This window comes from Erinaceus europaeus, chromosome 19, assembly GCF_950295315.1.
Source record: "Erinaceus europaeus chromosome 19, mEriEur2.1, whole genome shotgun sequence".
Classification (NCBI taxonomy): domain Eukaryota; kingdom Metazoa; phylum Chordata; class Mammalia; order Eulipotyphla; family Erinaceidae; genus Erinaceus; species Erinaceus europaeus.
This window is the reverse complement of record NC_080180.1, coordinates 888,066-907,415: the sequence shown is the minus strand read 5'-3', so window position 1 is coordinate 907,415 and position 19,350 is coordinate 888,066. Positions and strand designations below refer to the sequence as shown.

Genomic DNA, 19,350 nt, shown 5'->3' with positions numbered 1-19,350 from the left:
AGAGAGAGAGACACACCTGCAACTCTATTTCACCGGCTTCCTGAAGCTTCCTGAAGCTCCCCCCTGCAGGTGGGGACTGGAGGCTTGAAGCTGGGTCCTTGCACACTCAGCTGGGTGTGTCACCATCTGAACCTTTATTATTATTCTTTTTGAGAGAGAAAGAGACTGAGACAGAGAGAGGGGGGGAAGAGGAGAGAGAGAGAGAGACACCCCAGAGTGCTGCTCGGTTCTGAGCCTGGGACTCAGGCGTGCAGGTCTGGGCTCCTCTGCAGAGCAGTGCCCTGGGCCCGTGACCCCCCGCCCCAGAGTGAACTGGGGGTCCTTCCCGGTGGCTGTGAGTCTCCCATCCTGGATCCTGGGGATCCTGGGGTTGCTGCCGCTCAGGAAGTGGCGCTGTGGCCCCTGTCATCGTCTTGGGGTCGGTGCCCCCCAACTACTGTAGAGAGCCCTCTCACTTGATTTTAATTCTCAAAAATCGCTGACCCTTATTTGCTTCTCAAACTGATTTACTTCATTGTGGAGAAGCAGCTTTGCAGGGCGCTGTCACCTCACCGGTGTGGTTTTATCCCTCCTCCAAAGAGGTGCCTTGGCTGCTTCTTACCTTTGTGTTACTGCCTTCACACGTTGATTGTTCTTTTATTTGGTAGGGTAGTGAGAAATTGAGGGGGGCAGATAGAGAGGGAGAGAGACAGAGACGCACCTGCAGCCCTGCCTCACCATTTGTGAAGCTTTCCCCCTGCAGGTGGGGGCCGGGGGCTTGAACCCGGGTCCTCGCACATGGTAGTGCACGTGCTCAGCTGTGCCACTGCCTGGCCCCACCTTTGTGTCTCTGTGGGAACTGGCTTTTGCTTCATCAGATTCTGAGGGAAACACAAGAGCAACTGAGTCCCGGTTGCCCAGCGTCAGTGGGCCCTCCTGGGAGGCTGGCCCGCGGGGTCAGGCACCTCCGTGGCCGCAGCCATGTCTGCTCTCCGTGGACCGTCAGTCCTCTGCTGTGGTCGAATGAGAGTGGCAGAGAAGGGCCCTGTGGACTGGCCAGTGGGCCGGGAGAGGGGTCAGTGTCCGGGGAGTCAGATGATTCCCTCCTCCTCCTCCTCCACCCCACTACCATTTATTTATTGGATAGAGACAGAGAGAAACTGAGAGGGAAAGAAGAGAGAGGGAGAGAGAAAGAGACCCCTGTAGCCCTGCTCCACAGCTCGTGAAGCCTTCCCCCTGCAGGTGGGGAGCGGGGCTTGAACCCGGGTCCTTGCTCACGGTAACGTGCGCTCAACCAGGTGCGCCACCACCTGGCTCCTGATTCTTTTGTTCCTCAGTGCCATGCAGTTGGGTTTTTACGTTTTTCTTTTGTGGAGCGAGGCTGGGAGATACAGATTCTCCAGGTGTGACCAGACGCAGGAGCAGTTCGACGGCTGTCCTGGGCCCCGGGCTCTCCGGCCCCCGCAATGTGTCCTTGCACCTCAGCTGAGGCCTGGAGGCCGAGCTTGAATCTCAGCCCAGCTCCTGATTCTTTCACAAAGCCCAAGGGTTCTGAACTTGGAAGCCTTTGCTGAGCTGTCACCGCGGAGGAGACTGTTTACAGGACAGACTGACATTCCTGTGACCCCCCCCCCCCCAGCACATAATCGCCCACCAGCCCTTGTCTGTCTTCCAGGGACGCCTGTGTGGTTCTTTGTGAAGATCGCTCCCATTCGAAACGAGCAGGAAAAAGTGGTTTTGTTTCTTTGCACCTTCAGCGACATAACAGCCTTCAAGCAGCCCATTGAGGATGACTCATGCAAAGGTCTGTCGTCTCTGTCTGTGAGAGGACTTGAGGTTGCCAAGGCGATCTGCTCAGAGAGCAAGCTGCACGCAGGAATCTGTGTGGGGAAAGGGCCCTGTTGTCCCAGCATGCACTGGGGGCGGAGGGGGCAGGGCTTTGTTCAGCAAAGTGTCAAACCTTTGAATTCTCACTCCCCCGAGACGCTCCCTTTCCAGTAAAGGTCAGAGTGACTCTGGGGTCGCCAGGCCATCAGGTTCCTCCGAGGGGTGTCAGCCACCCAAGTCAGCTCGCTGCCCGTGGCCCCTTCTGTGATGCTTGGGCCTCCTTGGAAGCCCAGAGCCCTAGACTCTCACAGTGTTCAAGCTTCAGCCGTCTCTGCCTTTAGGGATGGTGCAGTCTGTGGCCTGTTCATTCATCTGACATAGGACCTTTTTAACAAGACTTGACTCAAAGATTTTGTTTTCATTATTTATTTATTTATTATTGGATACAGACAGAGAGAAATTGAGAGGGGAAGGGGAGACAGAGAGGGAGAGAGACCCCTGCAGCCCTGCTTCACCGCTCATGAAGCTTCTCCCTGCAGGTGGGGACCGGGGGCTTGAACCTGGCTCCTTATGCACTGTAGTGTGTGCTTAACCAGGTGCGCCACCATCTGCCCCCCAATTTATTTATTTGTGTGTGTGTGTTTGTTTGTGTGTGTGTGTGTGTGTGTGTGTGTGTGTGTGAGAGAGAGAGAGAGAGAGAGAGAGAGAGAGAGAGACCCCAGAGCACTGCTCAGCTCTGGTATAAGGTGGAGAAAGATATATATATATATATGGAGAGAGAGAGAGAGAGAGAGAGGCCCCCTAGAGCACTGCTCAGCTCTGGTATAAGATGGTAAGAGAGAGAGAGAGAGAGAGGCAGAGAGAGAGAGACACACACACCCCAGAGCACTGCTCAGCTCTGGTATAAGGTGGTGCAGGGATTGAACCCGGGGCCTCTCGAGCCTCAGGATTCAAGTCCTGTGCTCTGACCGTTTGGTGCAGGGAAACTGGAGGGCTGGGTTTTGGGGTCTGCTGGCTAGACCTCTACTGGCTTGCACTTGGGATGGCGCCCAGGCTGGGGGCTGCCGTGAAGGTGGTTCTCACCTCCAGGGCCTGAGGGGAGAGCCACACGGGGACAGAGCTGTGATTGTCCGCGGGCTTCGAGGGGGAAGAGAGGGCCCGTGCGATGCACCCGCATTGTGTGCCCAGGTGCTAAGTCCCCGCACCTCTGGATGCCAGCACCCACGGGCTCAGACACAGCTTGGCAGACCCGGCTCTGTGGGCCTGTTCCCGCCAGCCTTTGGCGTGCAGACTCCAGCCTCCTGCCCCCTGGGCTGTGTTCCCCGGCCCTGCCCTTCCCTGTGAGCTGTGGGAGCCCCTGCCCTCCTCACTCAGCCCAAGAGGGTGGCTGCTCCCTGCTGCCCAGAGGTCGTTGACTTTAGCCTCACAAACTTCCGGTAAAAATATTTAAGGCTAATTTTTATGAGACATACAGAGACTGAGAGAGAGAGGCTGGAATGAGCCAGGGCAGAACAGCTCTCAGCTCTAGTGTTTGTGGTGCTGGGGCTTGAACCTGGGTCCTCGGGCGTGTGAATCCAGTGCTGTACCCCCAGCTCTCTCCCTGCCCATAAATAACAAGTCAATCACACAGTTAGCTACCGATTTTTTTTTTTTTTGAAAGTGTTCTCTGAGAAGTCTAAACCGTGTGAGTGGGCTGAGTCAGACTCTTCTCTCCACCCTGGAACATCCGTGGGTGAAGCGCAGGCTCGTTTGGTAGGACAGCCGGACTGGACAGACTGCTCTCACCTGCCTCCTTGCTGCCGTGGGGCCTCACGAGCCCAGGAGGAGCCGGGGTGTGCGGTGTGGGGGCTCTGTCGATGCCCGGCCCTTTAGCCTGCCTGGTGACACGGCGCCTAGGCAAGCACGGGCACACACACACCCTTCCTATTCAGCACAGAGACAGATGTTTATTCTCCTGTATGTTGATTTATTTATTTGGTAAGACAGAGAGAAATCGAGACAGGATGGGAGATAGATGGAGAGAGAGACGGAGAGAGAGAGGGAGAGAGACCTGCAGCCCTGCTTGAACGCGGGTCCTTGTGCACTGTAGCGTGTGTGCCCAACCGGGGCACCACCACCTGCCCCCACCCCTCCCTGGCCCCTATAAGTCTAGTGCACGGGTCAGCATGAAAGGCCAGTGTGGAGACGTAGGCCCCCACCCCTGTGCCCACCCTCCTGTTTCTGTGGGTGGGGCCCCGGGACCGCCAGGTCGGCTCATGGGAAGCCTCTCTGTCCTCACTAGCACTCTTACACCCTTTGAAAAATGAAAGCTGTAACATTTTACAAGAGCAAGAAATCGAGAGGGGAGAAGATAGAGCGGGGGAGGGACACAGACACACCGGCAGCCCCAGTGCACTGCGCAGGAAGCTTTCTTCCTGCAGGTGAGGACGGGGGCTTGAAGCTGGGTCACAGGTGCTCTCGACCCACAGGCGGGGGCTCACCTGGCTGAGTGCACCTGTGACCCACGTGCAAGGACCCGAGTTCAAGCTCCGGGACCCCAGCCGCAGGGGCAAGCTTCACGAGCGGTGAAGCAATCTTTCTCCCGCTCTATCTCCAGCTACCCTCTTGATTTCTCTGTCACTCTCCAGTAAAATAAAAATAAATAAAATATCAACACGTTGTTTCTTTTTTCCGAGGGAGGAAGGGAGGGAGAGGGGCATGGAGCTCAGCTCTGGTATGTGCAGTGCGGGCCTTGAACCTGGCCTTCCTGCACCCAGGTCCTGTGCTCTGCCGCTGAGCATTCTCCCGGGCCTTGACCTGACGGAGGGAAAGTTCCCTGGACACCCCTGGGTCCGTCTGGGAGTGTCCCAGTGGGTGACCCCGTCTTTCTCTGCCGCCCTGCAGGCTGGGGGAAGTTCGCCCGGCTGACCAGAGCGCTGACCAGTAGTCGGGGGGTCCTGCAGCAGCTGGCGCCCAGCGTGCAGAAGGGTGAGAACGTACACAAGCACTCCCGCCTGGCAGAGGTGAGCCGGGGTGAGCCGGGGTGAGCCAGGGTGAGGCGGGGTGAGCCAGGGCAGGCCGGGGTGAGCCGGGGTGAGCCGGGGCAGGCCGGGGTGAGCCGGGGTGAGCCGGGGCAGGCTGGGGTGAGCCAGGGTGAGCCGGGATGAGCCAGGGCAGCCCGGGGTGAGCCGGGGTGAGCCGGGGCAAGCTGGGGTGAGCCGCTCAGAGGCCCCGCAGCACGGAGCGGGTGTGGGGGTCACTCTACGCGGCAGACACCTTGCCGGGGACCCGGCATCTGGACCTTGCGAGCAGAAGGGCGTGACCTGCCCTTAACCCACCTGCTCCAAAGCCCGTCAGAGGAGGGTGGTTTTCGGCGCGCCGTTATCCGGGGAGACTGTCAGCCGCTGAGTGGGAGGGCTGGTCTAACCAGTGCTCACACATCCATGTTCTTGGATAAAACGTGTTGGTAGTTTCTCTCTTCAGGTTCTTTTTTTTTTTTTTTTGCTTTTTAAAAAATTATTTATTCCCTTTTGTTGCCCTTGTTGTTTTATTGTTGTAGTTATGATTGATGTCTTTATTGTTGGATAGGACAGAGAGAAATGGAGAGAGGAGGGGAAAACAGAGAGGGGGAGAAGAAGACAGACACCTGCAGACCTGCTTCACTGCCTGTGAAGCGACTCCCCTGCAGGTGGGGAGCCGGGGGCTTGAACCGGGATCGTTAGGCCGGTCCTTGTGCTTCATGCCACATGTGTTTAACCCGCTGCGCTACCACCCGACTCCTTTTTTTTTAAATAAACGATTGCAGGTAAAGTTGAGGTTCTCAGAGGCTGTGTCTTCTTGCTGCTGGTGGTTCCATCTTTCTATTGCTGTTGCGTTCATCTGTAAAATGCGCAGTCGGCTGCTGGCTTTCGGAGAGGTTTGCAGTGATGGTGTCATACGTGAAATCTTATGACTTGCATTCTAGCCCGACACAGACTTGGGAGCTTCTTATTCAGAAATTACAAACCAGGGGCAGACTGCCCTGTCCCTCCTCTCCGCTTCCCTCAGCTGTCACCCCAAGACCAGGACAGGAAATGGACCTATAGGGAATATTATCCGCCCACCCGGAGGTCCTGTCTGGGCCCCCAGGGTGTGTGTGTGTGTGTGTGTTTGAAAGTGTGAGTGTGTCTGTATGTGTGTGAGTGTTTGAAAGTGTGTGTGAGTGTGAGTGGTTTTGTGAAAGTGCGTGAGAGTGTGTGTCAGTATGTGTGTGTTCAAGTGTATGAGTGTATGTGAGTGTGTGAGTGAGTGTGTGTGAGTGTGTGTGCCTAGTGTTAGAGGGGCTGCCACCCTTGTGCCGGTGTGTAGCAGGCGTGTAGCAGGCATTCTACACATTCTGCGCATATCCACTCCTGCCAGGAGTGAGAGCCAGCTCCCTGGTCAGCACCAAGGTCCCCTGCTGCCGCCGTCTCTGTTCGCGTCACGTCCCGTGACATCACACCGTGGTCTTTGCGTCGGCGGCCGTGGCGGAGGGTGCCGAGTGCCTCTGAGCTCGCTCTCCTCCGCTGTCTCTGTGTGGAGGTGCCATTCCTGTCTCTTGCCCATTTTCCCAACGTGTTTTTGTCTGCTGCTGTTTGGACGGTGGTGCCTGTGTCACCGCACCCCTGGCCGCGTCAGAGTCCAGGGTCTCCCATGTCTGGGGCATGGCGGTATTGCATTCTCTCTCTCTTTTTTAATCAGTCAATCAATGAATTTTACCAGAGCCCAGTCAGCGCTGATGGTGGTGCAGGGACTGAGCGTTCTGAGTGTCCCCTCATCAGAGTCTTTGTGCTTCTTAAGTCCTGAGTAATCTCAAGTATTATCGGCCGTTTATCTCATGGTGAAATCAGAATTGCAGAGATGGGAACAGGACCAGGAGCGGGGAAAACCTTCTGGGGTTTGGTCCAGGGAGGCCATGGGACAGCTCAGTCACCCTTCTCTCCTCCACAGGGACTGTAGGGATATCCTTCCTTCCAGAAGATTCTCAGTGCTGTTTCTACAGGAATTCAAAGCCAGATGCTGTTTGAAACACACTCTCACAGACATACACACTCACACAATTCTCTCTCACACACACACTTTCTTTCACACACTTACACATGTACTCACAACCACACACTGACATTCACACTAACACACTCACACATTCTCTCACACACTCACACACACTTTCTCTCACACACACTGACACGCACACTCACTCTCACACACACATTCTCACATACACACACACTTTCTTACACACACACTCACAGACATACACACACAATTCTCTCTCACACACTTTCTCTCACACTCACATTCACACTAACACACTCACACATTCACACACGCACACTTTCACACACACTGACATGCACACTCACACATTCTCACATATACACTCACACTTTCTCATACACACACACACACTGACACACACACTCACAGACATACACACTCACACATTCTCTCTCACACGGAGTGCGGGTGTCAAGCTCAGCGAGACCCTGAGGGGGTTAGCCCGGCACCGTGTGGGGGCACCGTGGATGGCGGAGCGGTTCCGCTCTCCTCTCCGTCCCTCCCTCTCCCCTCTCAGTTCCCAGGAATAAAGGAGTAGAGAGGAGGCCCTCCGTGAGGAGCAGCGCCGCTGGTCCGTTCAGAGTCAGCAGGCAGCGTGTGCGCGTGTGGCCTGGTCGCTTTCCCGCCTCCCTGTGGGGAGGGTAGAGGCCTCCCAGCCGGGCAGGTGTCACCGCGGCGTCCCTGGCTGCCATGCCGGCCGCTGACTGGGCCCCGCTGGCCTGTCTCCGGCAGGTGCTGCAGCTGGGCTCTGACATCCTCCCCCAGTACAAGCAGGAGGCGCCCAAGACGCCCCCGCACATCATCCTGCACTACTGCGTCTTCAAGACCACGTGGGACTGGGTCATCCTCATCCTGACCTTCTACACGGCCATCCTGGTGCCCTACAACGTGTCCTTCAAGACGCGGCAGAACAACGTGGCCTGGCTGGTGGTGGACAGCATCGTGGACGTCATCTTCCTGGTGGACATCGTGCTCAACTTCCACACCACCTTCGTGGGCCCGGCGGGCGAGGTCGTCTCCGACCCCCAGCTCATCCGCACCAACTACCTCAAGACGTGGTTCGTCATCGACCTGCTGTCCTGCCTGCCCTACGACGTCATCAACGCCTTCGAGAACGTGGACGAGGTCAGTGTCGGGGCGGGGGGGCGCTCAGGGTCCAGTCTCGTTCGGCCCTTCTCGTCTGCCTCAGGATGGGATTTGGTGGCCGTGGCCGTGGGGTCGAAGAGGGCGTCATGGGGGAGGCGTGGCGGGGGAAGCGCTGGGGCCCAGAGCACGCAGGGAAGCGAGGGGTGTGCGCGAGGCAGGACTTCCTCTGACCCCACGGGGTGCGAGCTGCTGGTGGGGTGGAGGGTCCTTCTTGGGACCCCCCAGCCACTGCCCCGCATCTGCCCCACATCTGCCTGGGGTTGTTCCGCTCACGAGGCCTCTCCACCTCCCGCTTCCCCGGGGCCGTGTCCCTGGCCGCTGAGCCCTGGCTGCAGAGAGATTGTCCCCCCGAGTTTACTGGCTGCTTTTTGCTTTGTCAATGTGAGCAGAAGCTGGTGGTCTGGGCTAGCGGGAGCCACGGGGCGGCCTGGCCTGCCCTGCCCCGTTGGCTGTGTGTCCAGGCCATCACCAGGCCGTGTGGTGCGGGGGCTCAGGCCTCCATGGGGGGGCCGAGGGCAGAGGAGGCAGGGGTGCGCCCGACCATTGCTGAGTGGTGGCCGTCACGCGGCCTGCCTGCTGCCGCTCCCTCGCAGGGGCTTCTCAGGCGGTGGGTCCGAGTGCCCGACCTTTGCCGTGGTCCCCATCTGGTACCTGGGTGGACGGTCGGTCACCCGAGTGGCTGTGGGTGACCGAGGCCCCCGCACTCTCAGCCTGGCTGGGAACCCGGGAGGCCCGCTGGTGGCAGCACCGAGACAGGGCGGTGTCAGGGGGAGGCACGTCTCCATGGGGCACGGATGCCGAGGCCCCGTGAGCCGTGCCCGCCCGGCCTGCGTGGTTTTGTGGGCTGAGCCGCGTGGAGCAGAGCGTCTGCAGGATGGGGTCCTCCTGGGAGCCTGGGTGCCGGGTGTGCACCCCGGGACGGGACGCTCTGTGTCCACTTGGCCTTGGGTGACTGGACCGGATCATTCAACTCAGAGAACACCACAGACACGTGGGGTGAGGCTGAGCGAAAGCCACTGGAGTGCTGGAAATGAACCGTCCGCTACTTGGGGCTCCTACCCGGGAGGCCGCTGTGGCTGGGTCTCGGTCTCACAGGACGGCCCGTCACCGTGGGGGGGGGGGGCAGCAGAGCCACTGTGCTGCCCAGGATGTTCCTATGCGGCCGTTGGGCTCACAGCGCCCGGCCGAGTGCCCCTCCAGGCTGGACGGTGGCTTGGGGCCCTGGGGTGCTGCGGTGGTTATGCCGGTCCGCCTGGGGAGGCCCGCTGGAGCCAGGATCCCCGCCGGGCAGAGGTGGCCGAGGGCCTGCTGTGTTCTGCCCGGCCCTGCTGCACTGGGACAGCCCGGTCTGAGTAGCCTTGGCCTCTCTCGCTCGGCCTCCCCGTCCCTTTGTACCCGAGAAGCCGGCTGGGAGCGCGGGGCGGCTGACAGAGAAAGCCGAGCAGGACAGGACGCGGCACTGAGGACACCCCAGTGGACTGGGCCAGACCCAGAAGCCTCCTGGCCGGGCTGTGGGTGGCTGTCTGCAGCGCCCCGAGGATGCCAGCCTGAAGGCCTGCTGGGGTGTCTGCGTCCCCGACATTACCCTGAGGCGGCACCCTGGGGGCTGCGGGCAGAAGCAGAGGTAACAGGATCTTCCACACACCTAGTGCCTTAGCAGCCAGGCGTCTATCAAGGAAGCTGGCTCCCCAACACCGGCCGGACGCTGGGGTGCGTGTGCCCCTCCAGCTGCTGTGCGCGGGCCTCATCCGTGTGGCGTGACTGACGCAGACGTGTCAGTGCTGCTCCTCCCAGCTGCCCTGGGCTGGCTGGGAGCCCTCACACCGTCCTATCTTAGGGGGTCTCAGCTCAGCAGGCCGAGGGCTCTGCAGCGGGGGCGGCCTAAAAGTCGGGAAGCTGGTGCCAGGGCAGGTTTGGAAAGCGGGGTGCCAGCTGTGGGGCGTGACCCTCTCATCCCTCAGAGAAGCTCCCTGTCGCCTCCCCTCTGTGGGCACCGGCTGGGGCGGGGGCCGTGTTGAGTCTGAGCTTCGCAGCCCCTCCCCGTGGCGTCCCTCTTCCCGACCCTGGCCATGGGTTCGAGCTGCCTGCCTAGTTTTCTCAGCGGGAGCTGCTTCCCGGGTAGCTGCAGGTTTGGCGTGTCTGTGGGAGGAGGCGGGCTCAGGACCCCGGGCCGAGGAAGCCGCGACGGGTGCCTGGGAGTCTCGCGCTGTGCTGGCCTTCCTCTTGTCTGAAAGAGCACTGTGCTCGGACTCTGCTGGATTCCAGACGGATCTTCTGTGAACTGCCTGTTTTTTTGTTTATTTTCATCCCTGCCGAGTTGCCTTCCACTGAAGGTATCAGTAGGCTGGGCGTGCTGTCTTGCTTATTTGCTCCGGCTACCTGTGGGCTTGTTTCGTTTCTTTTTTGGTCCCATCTGTTCTTGTTTCTTTCTGCGTCTCCTTTCTTAGCTCCTCTGGGGACCGATGGCTTTGCATGAGTTCAATTTCCTCTTAAGCTCTTACTTTCTTCTCACTTGATTCTGAGCGAGCCCCCTGGGAAGCAAGTGTTCTTCCAGTTCTGTGTATAAGGTCGTCCTGCCTCTTCCCACATGCCGCGAGGACCTTGGGCCCTGCCTCTCAGGAGCCCTCCTCACACGGGAACCGCGCGGTCCCGGGCACGCCGCCCTGCGCCCGCTCACCCCTTCTGCAGCCACACGCGTTCACGTTCACGGCCCTCCTGGCGGCCCTGCGTCTGGGAAGGGTTCCCTCCTGCTCAGCAAACAGCCTTTTCTGTTTAATGTTCACTCACTCTGCTGATGACGAATCCTCTCAGGCTTTGTTTGTCTGTGAACGTCTTTATTTTGCTCTAATTCTTGAAAGATGTTTGCACTGGATATTGGATTCTGGATTGGAAATTATTCTTTTGGTTATGTATTTTTCCATGACCATCTGACTTCCATTATTTCTTCGGGAATTTAGCTCTTGGTCTGATTGCTGTCCTGCTGTAGGATCCTTTTTGCTTTTCTCTTGCTGTTTTTCTTCCTAATATTTTATTATATTTATTTATTGGATAGACATAGCCAGAAGTCAAAAGGGGAGGGGGAGATAAAGAGGGAGAGAGACAGAGAGACCCCTGCAGCCCTGCTCCACCACTCACAAAGCTTTCCCCCTGCAGGTGGGGACTGAAGGCTTGAACCCGAGTCCCTGAGCACTGTGACATGTGAGCTCCACCAGGCACGCCACCACCTGGCCCCTCTATTGCAGTTTCTAAGGCCCTTCCTCCCCCATTTTTTCCTCCCCTTCCCCTGCAGCTCAGTGCCGGGCTTCCCTGTCTGCTGGCTGCCCCTGGCTTCAGGCCTCGGGCTTCTGTGTGATCCTCTGCGTGATCCCCTGCCGAGGAGGAGGAGGAGGACGGGACAGAGCCCCTCCTCTGAGGCACTGCAGGTCTCCATTGAGGCCGAGGGCGCCATCCTTGAAGAGAGGCCGCTGGTCAGGGAGGGCTCTGGGCTGATGGCCGCTCCCTTGCATCCCTGCAGAGCTCTGTGCGCAGACCCCGTCGCGAGAATGTGTGGTCTGGGGAGAAGGGGCCGGGGTGGGGTCCTTAGTGACGGGGCCCCGAGCAGCCCGGCACTGGCAGCTGAGGTGAATAATGCCGGAGCTGAGGAGACCACACAGCCGGGGACAGCGAGGAGCAGACACGTGTGCCCGGAGCCAGAGTGCCGCACGGCTGAGACCCGTGTTTGGGTGTGATTGGCCCGGCTGTCTCTGGGGCTTGGGGCGCTTACGGGGGGCTGGCGGCTTGGCTTGGACTCAGCTGAAACTTGTCCTTGGCCATGTCACTGTGGCTGTGAGTCTGGAGGGGCGTCTTCCTGTGGTGTTTTAGACGACACCGTCTTTGCGGGTCGAGGGGCGGCTGCTGCTACCCTTTACTTTGACATTTTGGCGACACCCCAGTGCATCAGCCCTGGGACCACACACATGTTCCGGCCACAGACACCCGTGTTGCTGCCCTTGTCACCTCAGCCCAGGGTCCAGAATTGTGGGACGTCTGAATGACAGCTGTTTAGACTGGAGTTCCCCTCAGACTGGGGTGTGAGTGTGTGTGTCTCTGCGTGTGTGTGTCTGCGTTTCTCTGAGTTTGTAGATCTCTGTGTGTGTGTCTGCATGTGTGTGTGTCTGTGTCTCTGCATGTGTGTGTCTGTGTGTTTCTGCATAGATGTGAGTGTGTGCCTCTGTGTGTTTCTGCATATGTGTGTGTCTGTGTCTATGTGTGTGTCGGCGTGTATGTCTGTGTTTCTCTGAGTCTGTGTGTGTCTCTGCGTGTGTGTGTGTGTGTGAGTGTGTGTCTGTGTCTCTGCATGTGTGTGTCTGTGTGTGAGTGTGTGTGTCTCTGTGTCTCTGTGTGTTTCTGCATGTGTGTGAGAGTGTGTGTCTCTGTGTTTCTGCATGTGTGTGTCTCTGTGTGTGTCTCTGCATGTGTGTGAGTGTGTATCTCTGTGTGTGTCTGTGTGTCTCTGCATGTGTGTGAGAGTGTGTGTCTCTGTGTGTCTGTGTGTCTCTGCATGTGTGTGAGAGTGTGTGTCTCTGTGTGTGTCTGTGTGTTTCTGCATGTGTGTGAGTGTGTGTCTCTGCATGTGTGTGAGTGTGTGTCTTTGTGTGTGTCTGTGTCTCTGCATGTGTGTGAGTGTGTGTCTGTGTGTCTCTGCATGTGTGAGAGTGTGTGTGTCTCTGCATGTGTGTGAGTGTGTGTCTGTGTGTCTCTGCATGTGTGAGAGTGTGTGTGTCTCTGCATGTGTGTGAGTGTGTGTCTGTGTGTCTCTGCATGTGTGAGAGTGTGTGTGTCTCTGTGTGTCTGTGTGTCTCTGCATGTGTGTGAGAGTGTGTGTCTCTGTGTGTGTCTGTGTGTCTCTGCATGTGTGTGAGAGTGTGTGTCTCTGTGTGTGTCTGTGTGTCTCTGCATGTGTGTGAGAGTGTGTGTCTCTGTGTGTGTGTGTCTCTGTGTGTGTGAGAGTGTGTGTCTCTGTGTGTGTCTGTGTGTCTCTGTGTGTGTCTCTGTGTGTGTGCCTTTGCTGTTTGTCGTAGCGAGACAGGCTGAGTGCTGGTTCAAAGTCCTAGTGCCGCTAAGCGCAGGTGGGCACCCTGGGGGGCCGTGCAGGGCTGAGTCAGGGACACAGGCAGTGGGTGCATCAGCCACGAGCACACTCTTTGAGGCAACAGCAATGAACAAGCGAGACAAAATAAAAATAAAAATAAGCCCGTGGGGGAAGGGAGATAGCACAGTGGTTCTGCAAGAGAATCTCCTTCCTGAGGCTCCGAAGTCCCAGGTTCAGTCCCCAACAGGGCTCTGGTCTCTCTCTCTCTCTCGGAATCTTTTTTTCACTAAAAAATTAAAGTATTTTATGGCTGAGAAGACAGCATAATGGTTATGCAAAGCCTTTCATGCCTGAGGCTCTAGATTCAATCCACAGCTCCATCATCAGTCAGAGCTGAGCAAAGGCTCTGGTAAAACAAAGCAAAATAAATCAAAAAATATTTTTAAATGTCAAATAAGAAAGGACTGGGAGACAGCATCATGGTTCTGCAAACAGACTCTCCCGCCTGAGGCTCTGAGGTCCCAGGTTCACCCCAGCACCACCATCAGCCAGAGCTGAGCAGGGCTCTGGGAAAAGTAATCAATAATGATAATAATAATAATGCTGGGAGACAGCATCATGGTTCTGCAAACAGACTCTCCCGCCTGAGGCTCTGAGGTCCCAGGTTCAATCCCCAGCACCACCATCAGCCAGAGCTTAGTAGGGGTCTGGTCTTTCACTATATCTTTCTCTCCCATTAAAATAAAATTAAAAGTAATAAAAAATATTTTTAAAAAAGGCAGTGGACACAGGTCATAGATCCGAGGTGACCCAGGGCCGAGGAGACTGTGTGTTTGTGTGTGTGTGTGTGTGTGTGTATGTGTGTGTGCAAGTGTGTGTGTGTGTCTCTGTGTATGTGTGTCCGAGTGTGTCTGTGTGTGTGTTTGCATGTGTGTCTGTGGGGGGATCTGTGTGTATGGGTGTGTGTCTGTGTCTGTGCGTGTCTGCGTGTGTGCGTGCGTGTGGGTGAGCGCCAGAGTCAGCGCTCCCAGGAGCCGAGGTGCTGTCTGGTGTTTGTCTATGTCCCCCGGCCGCGCTGAGGCTCTGGCTCGTCCTTGGAGAGGGAGCTGACGGTCTCTGCTCTCCACTGAAGGGCCCGTCCCCTGCTGGGCTCGGGCGTGGGCTGGGGGCTTGCGCAGGGCCACGGGGGCTGCAGCCCGAGCGGCGGGCTCATCTGCCAGGAGCGGGCGCTCAGCTTCCACACATTGGCCTCACCGGCCCCCAGGCCGGCCGCCACCACAGGAACTGCCCGTGCCAGGGGCTTGCTGCCCTCTGTGGCAGGGGCCCTCACCTGCCTGCCATTACAGAGCTCCTGTCCCCTCCCTCCCCGTCCTGTGACTCTGCACCCCTCTGTGGAGGTCGGGGACTTCAGGGAACGGTGCACTTGATCCGGTTTGGTTCCCGGACCAGCCTCTGCCTCTGGCCTGACTGGTCTGTACGTCTCTGTGTGACTGACATGAACTTGACCTTTGTGGACTCCCTCATCTCTGACCAGAGCAGCTCAGCTCTTGCCAATGGCTGAGTCCAGTCTGGGACCTCTCGCGCCCGAGTCCTGGGGGCCACCTCTGGGCTGTCTTCACAGCCCACTGGACTTCCTGTGACCTCTCCGTCCAGGCCACAGCAGATGATTCTCACCTCAAAATGCGCTACCCATTCCGCTCTGCCTCACCTGCCCGCCCCACCCCAGTGCCAATTCCCCCCCTTCGTGTCCGCTGGCCCACCTCCCCTGCAGCCCCCACCCAGGTTCTCTCTGCTGACCCAGCTCTGCACTGAGTCCACAGTCTTTGTTTGACTTTGCTTGTTTCCTGACTCTGTTTATCCCCAGGGGATGCCTGTTTCTGCTCTAAGTCTGTGCAGTCTTTTCTCGGAAGCCTGGTTTAGAGTGGTGAATCCTTCAGCTGTTGTTTGTCTAAAGAGCTGTTCATTCTCCCTTCAGACCTGTTCAGCTACAGAGCAGGATAAAATACTATTGGGTGGGGAGTCGGGCGGTAGCGCAGCGGGTTAGGCGCAGATGGCACGAAGCCCATGGACCGGCATAAGGATCCCGGTTCGAGCCCCCGGCTCCCCACCTGCAGGGGAGTCGCTTCCCAGGCGGTGAAGCAGGTCTGCAGGTGTCTGTCTTTCTCTCCCCCTCTCTGTCTTCCCCTCCTCTCTCCATTTCTCTCTGTCCTATCCAACAACGATGACATCAATAACAACAACAGCAATAATAATACCTACAAAACAATAAAAACAAGGGCATCAAAATGGAAAATAAGTAAATAAATACATATTAAAAAACCTCTTTTGTGGAGGTCTTTCCCACTCAAAACTCTGAATATATCCCCCCCTCCCCCGTCTCTCCTAGCCTTTAGTGTTTCTGTGGAGAAGTCGGCTGAGAGTCTTACGGGCGTCCCTCTATAACAGCCCTTGCTTTTCTCTAGCAGCCTTCAGAACCCTCTCTCGGCCTCTGGCTTTCGCATTTCAATCACCGTATACCTTGGCGCACTTAGGTCTGCACTGATTTTTCTTGGAACTCTTTGAGCTTCCTGGTTCTGGGGCCCACCTCCTTTAATTTTGGGGGGAAACCCTCCTCTAATATCTCTCCAGCGGAATTCTGTCCCTTTCTGTCTCCGTGCATCCCTGAGACATGGATGTCATTCCTCTTGCTGCTGTCCCATGAGCCTCTTCTGCTGCCGCCTTTTCTCTCCGTCCGTCCCCTGGGTGCCTCCTCGCGGCCGTGGGTGTGTGTCTTCCCGCGGGCTGAGAAGTCCCACCTGCCGGTGAGGCTCTGGAACCGGGCAGAAGTGGGGGCTCTGGCCGGAGCTGGGGAGAGGTGACCGCCGCCCCGCGTTAGCCTGACCCTGCCGGCCTTTTTGACTTGGTTGTGTTCCCTGTCTCCCCACAACCTCGAGGGGGCACTGGGCCTCAGAACCTTCCGGAACAGGGCCGGGGCGGAGTCCAGACTCCCAGGACAGAGCCTCACGGTGCTGCCCCCACCGGGTGTGAGCTCCCGGGCGTCTCCTGGCTTCAGGCTGGCGGTGGAGAACTTTCTGGAAGGGCCTGCTGTGAGAGGCGGGTCTGTGGGCACATGCGGCCCCCGGGAAACGGTTCCTGCCGTCTGCTGCCACGGGGACCGAGCGCATTCAAGTGGAAGCGAGTCCGCAGTGTGGACCTCACCCTCTGAGCTCCGTCCGGGCGGCAAATGGAAGCCAGAGGAGCAGCTTGCAGTGCTGCGCAGCAGCCGCCGCCGCAGTTCCCGTGGGCTCAGCCCGTGGGGACACGGAGCTCACAGGACCCCCCAGGCTCCTCCCGTGGGTGGGCACCCCTGCTTGCAAAAGGCCCGAGACTCGCTGTGGTGAGACCCTGGCTGCAGGCCCCACAGGCCCCAGCGGGGTGGCCGTGCTGGGCCCGTCCTCCAGTCCCGGCTGAGGGCTGCCGTCAGGCGGGCAGGCGGGGCCGTGCTCCCTGGGAAGCTTGTGGGGAGAATGTTCCGGGCCTTTCTGGCAGCCCGCCCGGGGCTGCTGATCCGCCTCTGTGGTCAGTGACTCTGCCTCTCACAAGGACCCCGGGGGCCCCTGCCCGCTCCCCCAGTGAAGACGTTTCTGGGGCACATTCTTCGGGGGAGGCACCGCGCACCCCAAGCACGGAGGGGGAGACTGGCACAGCTGCAGGGGGCTGGGCTCCGTGATGGCGGGCTCAGAGCCGTGCCCCGTGGAGGCAGTGCTGGCGGTGGCCACTGTGTAGGCCTGGAGGGCTGCAAGGGGGAGGTGGTGTTGACCAGAGGGGTGACCAGCACAGTAGCTGGCGAAATGTTTTCTCCAACCAAGGGCCAGTCTGAGCTAGCCTGAGCCGGCCGTCTCTGCGCCGCGTCTGAGGGCTCCACAGCTGCTCTCTGCCGCCCCGAGCCCCCCGGGCGGCTGACTGGAGCCTGTGCCTGGCCGGCAGTGACGGCACCCCTGGAGGTTGGCCCCTCCCCACCCAGCAGACCTCTGCCTTGACTGTCTCAGCTGTCGGATTCTCCCTTCGCTTTCTGTGTGTGAGGAAGCCCTGACCTTTGGCACCTGTGAGTTCACTTCTCCAGGCCGCTTTTTCATTCATCGAGAGGCAGAGACAGAGACATACAGAGAGATAGGCCGGGTAGTGGTGTACCTGGTTGAGCCTATATCCCCCAGGGCACCAGCTCTGACCCCGTGTCCCCCCAGGCACCAGCTCTGACCCCGTCTCCCCCCAGGGCACCAGCTCTGACCCCATCTCCCCCCAGGGCACCAGCTCTGACCCCGTCTCCCCCCAGGGCACCAGCTCTGACCCCGTGTCCCCCCAGGGCACCAGCTCTGACCCCATCTCCCCCCAGGGCACCAGCTCTGACCCCTTATCCCCCCCAGGGCACCAGCTCTGACCCCGTGTCCCCCCCAGGGCACCAGCTCTGACCCCGTCTCCCCCCAGGGCACCAGCTCTGACCCCTTATCCCCCCAGGGCACCAGTTCTGACCCCGTCTCCCCCCCAGGGCACCAGCTCTGACCCCATCTCCCCCCAGGGCACCAGCTCTGACCCCATCTCCCCCCCAGGGCACCAGCTCTGACCCCGTGTCCCCCCAGGGCACCAGCTCTGACCCCATCTCCCCCCAGGGCACCAGCTCTGACCCCATCTCCCCCCAGGGCACCAGCTCTGACCCTGTCTCCCCCCAGGGCACCAGCTCTGACCCCGTCTCCCCCCAGGGCATCAGCAGCCTGTTCAGCTCGCTCAAGGTGGTGCGGCTGCTGCGTCTGGGCCGCGTGGCGAGGAAGCTGGACCACTACATCGAGTACGGGGCGGCGGTGCTGGTGCTGCTGGTGTGCGTGTTCGGGCTGGCGGCGCACTGGATGGCCTGCATCTGGTACAGCATCGGCGACTACGAGATCTTCGATGAGGACACCAAGACCGTGCGCCACAACAGCTGGCTGTACCAGCTGGCCCTGGACGTGGGCGCCCCCTACCAGTTCAATGGCTCGGGCTCCGGCAAGTGGGAGGGTGGGCCCAGCAAGAACTCCGTGTACATCTCCTCGCTGTACTTCACCATGACCAGCCTGACCAGCGTGGGCTTCGGCAACATCGCCCCCTCCACCGACATCGAGAAGATCTTTGCTGTGGCCATCATGATGGTCGGCTGTGAGTCCCGGGGGCCGGGGGGGCCGGGGGGCCGGGGAGGATGGGGGGCTGGGGAGGATGGGGGGCTGGGGCAGTGCCCACCTTCACAATGGTCAGCTGTGAGTACTGGGGGACAGGGCACGGGGGGTAGGGGGGAAGGAGGATGAGACCAGGGGGCAGCGCCCACCTTCATAATGGTCAGCTGTGAGTACCAGGGGATGGCAGGAGCCGGGGGCAGGGGGGATGGGGGCAGCGCCCACCGATGGTTGGCTATGAGTACCGGGGGGGCAGGGGATGGGCGTGCAGGGGGCAGCGGGCATGGGGCAGTGCCACCTTCACGATGGTTGGCTGTGAGTACCAGGGGATGGCGGGAGCCGGGGGCAGGGGGCAGGGGGGATGGGGACAGTGCCCACCGATGGTTGGCTGTGAGTACTGGGGGGGCAGGGGATGGGGGTGCAGGAGGCAGGGCCACCTTCACGATGGTCGGCTGTGAGTACCGGGGGAGGCAGTGGGGGCCGAGGGGTAGTGCGGCCAGTGTGTTTGAAGGGCTGCGTTCACCAGGCCCGTGTGGGGAAGGGTGTCCAGGGGGCCTGTGCCCGGGAGCCTGCACAGAGGGGGTGGCGCTGCCCAGGGGTTCTGGGGTTCCGTCCTCGGGAGGAGGAGGGCCGTGTGATTTCCGTGGAGCAGCAGGGAGTGGGGAGCCAGAGCAGCAAGATGGAGGGCTCTGGGGTGCTGTAGGGCTAAGGGGCACGGCCTGTCTCAGACGTCCTCCCCGCCAGGCAGGTGGGCACAGGCCCTTCCCTTCTGCCATATGGAGGAGCTGCGGGCGGCCGGGCGGGAACAGTGTGCTGGGTCATCGGGCACAAAAGCTCGGAGCGTGAATGGAAGGCGGACACCCGGACTGGACTGAGGGCACCGTTCAGAAAGGAGTCACTGGGAGCACGGCATTTCTGAGCCGCCTTAGTCCTCGAAAGCCCAGGGCAGGGCGGCCCCGTTCTGTGCCCGCCACCTGCGCTCCGCACGCGAGCGGGGCCCCTTGCACCCGTCCTTCACCTGCACAGCTCGCTCACCTTGCCACCTCCAGGGCCACTCACCTGGTCCCGGGGAGACCTGGTCCCGGGGGA

The 19,350-nt window shown here is 59.4% G+C and overlaps 1 protein-coding gene across 2 annotated transcripts in view; it reads left to right on the top strand.

Annotated features, from left to right (window-relative positions):
* KCNH1 (potassium voltage-gated channel subfamily H member 1) overlaps positions 1-19,350 on the top strand; it is a 65,632-nt gene that overhangs the window by 25,565 nt on the left and 20,717 nt on the right. Inside the window, exons 4-7 of one of the 2 annotated variants that reach the window (XM_060178378.1) lie at positions 1,655-1,783; positions 4,690-4,808; positions 7,597-7,989; positions 17,818-18,247. In XM_060178378.1, coding sequence (XP_060034361.1) covers positions 1,655-1,783; positions 4,690-4,808; positions 7,597-7,989; positions 17,818-18,247 — 1,071 coding nt within the window. Of the gene's footprint in view, positions 1-1,654; positions 1,784-4,689; positions 4,809-7,596; positions 7,990-17,787; positions 18,248-19,350 lie in introns of both variants that reach the window. The other variant, XM_060178377.1, reaches the window with a different exon arrangement.